Here is a 9,342-nt window from a genome sequence, read left to right on the forward strand (position 1 = left end):
GTTAATCTCCTGACACAACTCTGCATACACTAGAAGGTCGATAGACATGTCAACACAAAAGAAAGAGTCTGCCTCGTTCTCAAAAAATTCTTGGACTCCTGTATTTCCATCATTGTTAGCCAATGCGGGCTCCAAGCTTGCGGTGGCCTCCACCCCTTGTAATATCGACCCCTCTATTTACATATTATCTTCATCTATGCTAAGAACATCGCTTTGATCATATACTCTCGCACTTCGAGGAGTTGAAGGTATAACATACCACCATCGAGGTTGTCGGGGGTTTGGATAGAAGATTACATGTTCACAAACACGTACAAAGCGAGTTTAAACCATTGTGACATAAACCATGTCGTATTACAATTAGCAAGCAAATGACTCTATGCATCTGTTCACAATGGGCCGGCAACACAAAGGTGTCGCGCAAATCCATCCATTTTTTTTCGGAATCTATTTTGAGAAATCTAGATGGACCTCGTCGAACTGTTGCTCCAGCTCCTCCAAGTACCACTTTGAACCACTGCACATCGAATAGTATCATGGAGAAGCTACAGTAATCCACCATAATAATACTTTGCAAGTTCCCAAAATACTCCATCTCATCCACAACCGTGTTCGGATCCATTGCTCATTGACGGTTCTCTTGCTCAAACCTTGCCATGACACCACAGTCCATTGTGGAGCGCATTTTGTCAATACGCTCCACGCGAAAATGTCGTCCGCGCGACCACGTTGCACTATATCTTTTGTACTATACATTGAAACACTCAAATTAGATGTCGCATATAAAATTTAGATACGACATATTCTAAACCCCTCATCACCTTTGGACTACATCCCCTCGAGAACTCCCACTCCTCCATTGAGACCTCTGTCCCTTCGCTGGATGCTGCAGTCAAGGCTCCATGCAACCATCGTGTTGACATAAACCGCGGCATCTCCTCCATGCCTTCGGGATATCGAATCGGTCGATGACGCATACTGCGTCGGAATTCAGCTTGCGCTTCCTCTTGATCTTGCCTTGCAATCTGGTACTTGGTGAGCCATGTCTCCATGGAGGCATGGTGCAACATACAAAAGCGATTCACCTTCTCTTCCATTGAGGTATCCATTCTTTTTTCTACCCCATTTCCAACCACCACATCTCCAGTCAGTCTATCATCGTCCTTTCAGCATCCATAGCATTTCATTGTCTGGTTCCACCATTGATAGCCATTTTGAGATATGCACTAACGCCTCTGACACCAATCAGCCTTCCGCCATGCTACCTTCTAAACGAGCTCGTTGTCGCACAAAGCCTTTCAGGGTTTTCATGAAGTGCTCTAGGAAGAACATCCATCGCGTATGGACAGGTCCAACAATCTCCACTTCGTCCACAAGATGCACAAGAAGGTGAACTTGTATCCTGAGCATGCTAGTGGGCAGGTATTTCTCAAAGAGATAGACCGTCTCCATTGCTCCCCGCCTCGCGGACTCAATAGAGTACATCTTAATCTCTTTCTGTGAGATCTATTGCACCAAAGTCGACAACTTGTAAATGGCCTCGCGAATTTCTGAAGTAAGGCATCCTGCGATCGCGATCGGTAGGACAAATTGCCACAAATGAGAAAGCATTATGAATAATGGCTACTTTTCAAATTGCAAAATGCCCACGCGAATTACAATCCATTCTGTTCACAAACCTGACATATCTTATGCCAATCATGGGATTTTAGCCCCGACAATTGGTTATCTTTAGAAAATGCGGACCTGAGAGAACGCATCATACCCGTCGGAGTGCGGATAGACTTGATTACTTGCTTCACAATGCGCTCTTCTTTGGTGGACAAAACCCAAGGAGCGCGAGGAAGCTGCACTCCCCCTTCAGCACTCGACTGCGGCCAAAGCACCTCCATCTTACCTACCTCCTTCAAATCCATTCGTGACCCTATAGTGTCTCTCTTTCCTGTGATGTGGTCCCATAGCAAGTTGCCCACATTCTTGAAAATATGCATAGGATCCAACAAGTGGTTGAGCTGTAAGTGGGTCCAATATGGAAACTCGTAGAAAACTGAGAACCGTCGCATTCCATTTGGATGTGATTCCGGGTTTACCATTTTCAGCTCATACCAGCTTGCAGCGTTCATACGTGTTGGAGGTCGTCCAAGAAAACCTTCCCTGAGTTCATGATCCTCTAGCAGGAAAGCGGCGTGTCCTTGATATACCATCTTCTTCATGGTGACCTTCGGGAGTCTAACTGTGGCCCACACAATGGACATGTATGATAACCTGAGGTAACCAGACCTGTAAGGCGAGCCACGACCTAGTGAATACTTGATTGAATGAAATAAAATATAGATATTACCAGCGAGAACGGAGGTCTGCTCACTTGAGCACTCTCCCAATCCTGAAAAGTCATGCATCGTCCACATGAGAATGGCTCGAATGTTGGCTGACCGCCGACCATTGCGCCTGCTCATATCTTGCACAGTGACCCCCTCCTCCCACAAAATCTTAAGCTAATCGACTAATGGACGAAGATACACATCCATATTTTTTACTTTGTAGCGGTCCGGGACGAGCAAGCTAAGGATGAGATGTCCTTTCTTCGTAGAAAGCCATGGAGGGATGTTGTAGTTGACAAGCACTATAGGCCACACACTGTAAGAAGTCGAGCGCAAACCGAATGGGTTCACACCATCCATAGCGAGACCGAGCCGAAGATTCTTTGGCTCTCGTGCAAAGCCTGGGAAGGTAGAGTCAATGTGGCTCCATGCACGTGAATCCGTTGATATTCGTTGAACTCCATCCGTGGACCTCTTCTGCCCATACCACGTTGTCAAGCTTGCCATGATAGACGTGCAAAACATGTGGTTTATGCGGGGGATGAGCAGAAAGTGTCTGAGAACTTTTTGAGGGATAGTTTGTCCTTGCAAGTCCTATCGATACCTGTGAGCACCACACTTTGGACATGTCTCCATAGTCTCCTATTCGTCTCGAAACAATATGCAGTCGTTGATACATGCATGGATGTTATTGTAGTCCATGCCAAGCTTCCGTAAAACATATCGTGCATCATCACGAGACTCAGGCATGCTATTTGCAGGTGGTAATATATGATATTTCAATAACCTGAAAAAAATCATAAAACACCTTGAAAAAGCACAAATGTTTACAATAATACTGTTTTTAAAAAAAATCAATGAAGCCTTTGTGCAATGTACCTGAATAACTCGGTCACACTCGTATCGCTCCAACCGTATTTTGCTTGCACACTTAAGAGTGCAAGCAATGTCTTCAACCGAGATACTCGGTATCCATCATATAATGGTATGGATGCTTTCTCTCTAAGCGGGTCAAATGTCTCAACATCCATGGGAATCAATGCATCCATCATTGCCTCCATCTCAGGCTCCAAGATTGTAGGTAGGTCGGGAAGGTTGTATGTCTCCTTTGGCATTGACGGTATAGATGGGCCTTGCTAGTGGTAGATTGGCTTTTGCAATCCATCCATCGCACGTCCACGAACTCTTCTAATTGGCCGCAAAGGGTGCACTCCCCTTTGGGTCGAGACATCACCCCCCTGGATAGAAAATTTGCCAACAAGACCCAATCTTATTGTGTATGGTTTTCAATTAGCTTGCGAGTACAATGCATGATTAATATTAACTTCAAATTACCATTTGCTGAAAATCCGCAATCGCCTGATCAATGATCTCAGATTGAAACTCGCCAAATCGTCGTACGTGTTCTATAGACAATCGGCGTTTTCGTCTAATTGCCAACTTGCATTGAGAGCAAGGACATGGGACACGCTGATTAAGATACGTCTCGCGATCTTGAACAATAAGACCTTCTTCGTTTTCCATCTTATCTACATTATAGCAAATGAGGCTTAAATGGATAGCTTTATGGAGATGTACGTCAAGTTGCAAGTTGACCATAAATCTTGCATTGTACATAGTAGTTGAGAGATTTATTGATGTTATATCTCGGCCTTGTATTATGCTCAAGGATTTGTTTGTCCCGGTAGATAATTATTCGTTAGTGTAAAAATTTGCACTAGAGGGCTTTGAGTATAAGTAATCCATTTATGAGTATCATTGAGGATCTCTGAGTCTAATAATAAATCAGTCTCCTAAACAAGCAAAAAAGAAAGTGATTCAAACATTAAACAAGCAAAAGGGAGAGGGAGAGAGAGAATGCACTCTCCCTCCCTCTCCCTCTCCCTCTCCCTCTCTTTCTCTTTCTTTCCCTCTCTCATTTCCTTCCCCTCCCTCTCCCTCTGCCTCTCTTTCTCTCCCTCTCTTTCTCTCTCATTTCCTAAACAAGCAAAAAATAAAGTGATTTAAACATTAAACAAGAAAAAGGGAGAGGGAGAGAGAGAATGCACTCTCCCTCCCTCTCCCTCTCTTTCTCTTTCTCTCCCTCTCTCATTTCCTCCCCCTCCCTCTCCCTCTCCCTCTCTTTCTCTTTCTCTTTCTCTTTCTCTCCCTCTCTCTTCCTCTCCCTCTCCCTCTCTTTCTCTCTTTCTCTCTTACTCTCTCATTTCCTCTCCTAAACAAGCAAAAAAGAAAGTGATTTAAATATTAAAAAAGCAAAAGGGAGAGGGAGAGAGAGAATGCACATTCTCTCTCTCCCTCTCTTTCTCTTTCTCTCCCTCTCTCATTTTCTCCCCCTCCCTCTCCCTCTCTTTCTCTTTTTCTCTCTCTCCCTCTCCCTCTCCCTCTCTTTCTCTCTCATTTCTTCTCCTAAACAAGCAAAAGAGAAAGTGATTTAAACCTTAAACAAGCAAAAGAAAGAGAGAGGGAGACTCACCGATGAGATATGGCGAGCGTGGGGCGGCTCCTCTTTGCGATGAAGGCTCCTCCTCTCCTTCGCGAACAACGGCGGCGGCGGCGGTGGCGGCAAGTCTTCTTCCTCTCCTTCTCTCACGATGGTCGCTCTCTCCCTCGCTCTCACTCTCAAAACTCACAAGCGGCAAATGCGAAATGAAAACCTACACTCGGTTTCGGCCGCTTTTTTGCGACGCAAATAGTGACGCAAGTAGCGACGCTATTAGCGATGCCGCTATCCGTCGTCGCTAATCGGCATCACTACTAGCTCAAATCCTTGTAGTGAATGGTAGAACTTGATAAGTTTAAGAAAGAATTTAGACATTTTAAGCATCAAGCTTCTAGATATTGGATACGATTCACATTGCTAGAGGTAGCTTCAACACTTGCTTGCAATACTATGTGGAGGGATGATTATCTTTTGAGTAGAAATCTTTCACATTTGTTTTTGGATCATGCTTGCTTTTAGTAAAACGTGCTTGACTTTTTTTAAAATTATTGTTTTATAGTTTTGGTTGTATTTCATTTTGTTCTCTTTCAAGTTAGTTCTTTTTTAGCCTTTTTGTATCATGACTACTTTTAATAAAATGTTCTTGACATTTTGAGAAAAAAATTTGCTTTTAAATTTTCTTGTATTTTATTACGTTCTCTTTCAGGTTAGTTTTGTTTTTTCCTTTTTGTTTCTTCTATGCTTTAACTTCTTCTCTTTTGGGTTTTTATTTTATACTTTTTCTTTATCTTTGTACTTATGAGGGATATACTTCTGGGAGGCCATAGACCCACTAATAGACATAGAAACCACTCGTATACATTTGGTTTTTTACTATTAAAAGTTTAGATAAGTAATGTAGATCAAGTTGCACAATGATAGTAAGGGCTTTCATTTCTAAGGTGTAAGAGATAAGTAATTGAACAAATTCAAGAGAAAACTTTGAGTATAGATCCTTTTAAATACTAGGAAAAATGTGATTATCCTTTCATTTTAGATTAAAAAGGGAACTGGTCCGATTCAATTTGCAAGGTCAAGGGAATTGGGCCGGTTCAATTTGGAATGTAAAAGTTTTGGATGGTTGAAATTTTATAGAACCGCCATAGACTAAGACGAGAAGGATCTATCTCAAGTTCACAAATTATTTTTTTCCAGAAACACTTCCTCAAGTTTCGAGGTTGTAGATATTTGCCTAGTAGATTTGGACCAGTCGAGCTGCCAAAGTCTATATGGGCCTTCTGATAGGACATTGTTTCCCTTTTTTTTGTTTTCCTTTTGAAAAGCATTTGGGTAAATTTGTAGCGATTTTAAACTTAGGACCTTGGAATCAAATGTAGGTACGGTGGCAAGAACGTCATCCGATATGCACGGTGCCAAACCCTTCAGGTGCCAAACCCTTCAGTGCAGGACAACAGCAAGGATCGATGAGCATCAAATGAAATCCTTTCGGTCGCATACGGTGATCTGTGCGGGCCGATACGACAAAGCAGCCGGCGCGCGAGATGCATGGACATCGGCAATATTGTATTGAGGCAAGCCCTTCGATGCATACATATTGCAGATAGCTAGGAGGGAGATTATAAAATCACAGCAAGAACGCTTAACGGACCACCTGCAGCGCGCGCCAGCAGGCCGGCACATAATACAGGAGGTGGGTTTATCTAGATCACGGGGGTCTGTAGGATGGCACGTTTAATGCAGGCGATAACGATGGTGATAATCACAGTGAGCGTTGCAGGCAACGCGATCGACCGAACTGATCATGGGGCGGAGGCAGCTTCTGGGGTGCAGTGCTCGAATCCGGCTGACTTCCAGGGTGTAGCATTCACGGACTGCCTGGCGGCGTTGCCACAGGTGGGCTAATTTGATAATTACTGTAGGGGTTGGATCAATGGCTGGTAAATAATTAGAGCTGCGGCATATGCGTATTTATAGTCCCGACGTAGAACTTCAAGCTCTGCTCGACGTTTTCTGGTGGCCAGGACCTGCTTGCCAACGGGCAGACTATGCTGGGGGGCCTGCCCGGGGAGTTGAATAGTTTCCAAGTCGGCCGCCACGGCTCATGCGCCCTCCTGATAACGAACCTCTCGGGCGTCCATGTCACTTACCAGAACAGCAACATTCGCGACTCCTTTCTCAACGTCATCTATACATGTGCCAATTATGGCGCCGGAGGCAGCATCCAGGACGTCAACTTGGCTGTCACATTCTCTGTCGAGGCTACATAGCAAGAAATTCTTCTTGGATGGAAACTACAATTCATGTCGGTATTGGCCATTCAGAAAGGGTAATTATAAATCGAGATGTACATGCATACTAGTGTTAATGCGTCACAAAAAAAGCCATTGGCTTGACAATGTCGTTGGATTTATCTTCAAAATCTCGAGGTTTTAGTTTTTGGCACTAAACGGATGTTTTTCCACATCTTTTCTTCCAGGTTTCTGTGTGTAGTTCCGCCATCGTCCTCCATCTCCTTCTTGTTCTTTCCCCCCCCGGAAGGACTAGGCTTAACCTCAGTGGGTTTTGGGAGGGAAATAGCTGGTTTTATAACTAAAATGCTTTAAAAATAGCCTCAAGACGGGCTTCAATTTCAACCGGTTTTTTGAGAATCTTGCTTGGAAAAAATACACTAAAGGATGGTTTTCTGTGAGCACTGCTTCCCCCCGTTTGCTCGACACTTAATGGTGAAGTCTTTGCATTACAAACCTGTGATAGATGTGTGCAGTATATCTCAACATAGATGTGGCCAGTGTTGTGCTTATATGCATGAATACATGTCCATGTATGGCTTTGCTTGTTGGATGTCTACATTGAATAATTAATGCATCTAGGTGCATGCACATCCCATATGCGTATGCGCTTCAGAGACACTTTTTGTCAATCTCATTTTGGATAGATTCTTTTCAAACACACACACACACACACAAGGTCTTTGCATATACATAATGATACACAAAAATGAATTATATAATCTATTTATGGATATATGTCTCCTACCTCAACTTCACTCCACTGCTTTCACACAAGCATATTTGCATTAGTACATATGGACTTTCTAATATGAGTTAGAGAAGACCTTTTGTTCAACGTTCAATGATATTGTATTTTGTCTCCCTATTATAAGGCAATCTCTTTTCTCTATCCCTTTTCAAAGAGAGAGAAATATGAGACTAGCATCTAGACTATGTAGGATCAGTTTTGTGTACTTGATGAATAGTTTCCTAGGCCAATGAGATTAGAACAATATGAAATGGTGAGACTTCACCTATATTGCTTGATCTGAACTAGTTGTATGCAACTCACTTGATTGATTCTCCATGCCTCCCCCCCCCCCCCCCCCCCCCCCCCCGCTCCCCCAATGGGGCATTTGGCTAATAAGGGGCCTCTAAAATTGTTACTTTTCTCAGAATGCATCCTTCTCACACAATCAAATTGAAAATGTGAAAAATCATTGCACTACAAACCACATATTGTGTACTCATCAAGGTTTATCACAATTTTTCAAAGATGTATTAATTTTCGAGTAAGTATGCACTCTCTCCCCATCACTCCTCCTCTTGAAGTCTCATTAATTATGGGCCCATTCTCTTCATCAAGTTTATATTTGCTCACCTCTTGTGAGTTTTAGAAATCCCATAGGAATCCTCATACAACCTTTGAAGCTACAACATAATGCTTCTAAGAATTGCCCTCGATCTACAGATGAGACAATGACAAATGATTAGTCACAGAAAGAGGGAATGGGTAACTTTCATGTCATAAGAAAGACATGATCTTGGAAAGCCTTAGCCGTAAAAGGTTTTAGGCTTTAGTATAGCATACGGTCAATATTGTGATGCTAGATTTTGATGCCCTTAAAATTATTTTTGATTCATAAATATGTGCCTCGCTATGCATTGTGATGCTAGGAATGTATAAGTTTCATGTCATAAAAGAAAGCCAATATCTTGGAAAGTCTTAGCCATAAAAGGATCTAAGCTTTACTACAACATATGGTTCATATTGCGATCCTAGATTATTGTGCAATTTACAAAAACTTTGACTCATTGATATGGGCCTCGGTATACATTGTGATGCTAGAATAAAAGACAACCCAAGCAAACTACCTAGGAAGAATGAACTCCACAATGCCCAATCCCTATTGATGCCTAGTATCGTGGTGTTCATTCTTCCTAGCAAGCAAGTGGGTCTACTTACAACAATCCAAGACCAATGTGACATGGATACTCAAGAAATATTAGCACCAAAATGCAATGGGTCCCTAAGGCCTTATGTGTATCCAAGGTTACTACATTAAGAATAGATGGAGTTGGCTATTTAAGCTTGAATAACCATCTAATCCCTCCAAAATTTTAAATTCATCCTTGCTAGCAACTCAAAAATTGTCATGCCATCAACAATCACCCCAATAAAACATGCTAACTTAGGTGAGAAACTCTAAAGGAATAAGATATGCACAAATTGAGCCTATGACTTTTAATTCTTAAAAAAACTTGTAGTACTTGCAACAAATGACTTGAAATAGACTACTATTCCTAAACA

The 9,342-nt window shown here is 42.5% G+C and overlaps 1 protein-coding gene across 1 annotated transcript; it reads left to right on the top strand.

The window, feature by feature from the left end:
- The first annotated feature begins 6,381 nt into the window (after positions 1-6,381).
- LOC148035414 (uncharacterized) lies at positions 6,382-7,207 on the top strand. Its single transcript, XM_087680651.1, has 2 exons — positions 6,382-6,654; positions 6,783-7,207. The coding sequence occupies exons 1-2, from the start codon at positions 6,484-6,486 to the stop codon at positions 7,026-7,028; spliced, it is 417 nt and encodes a 138-aa protein (XP_087536777.1). The 5' UTR covers positions 6,382-6,483; the 3' UTR covers positions 7,029-7,207.
- The last annotated feature ends 2,135 nt before the right edge of the window (positions 7,208-9,342 follow it).

This window comes from Lygodium microphyllum, chromosome 6, assembly GCF_053477565.2.
Source record: "Lygodium microphyllum isolate KBCC chromosome 6, Lygodium_microphyllum_v1.1.10, whole genome shotgun sequence".
In the NCBI taxonomy this organism is placed as follows: Eukaryota; Viridiplantae; Streptophyta; class Polypodiopsida; order Schizaeales; family Lygodiaceae; genus Lygodium; species Lygodium microphyllum.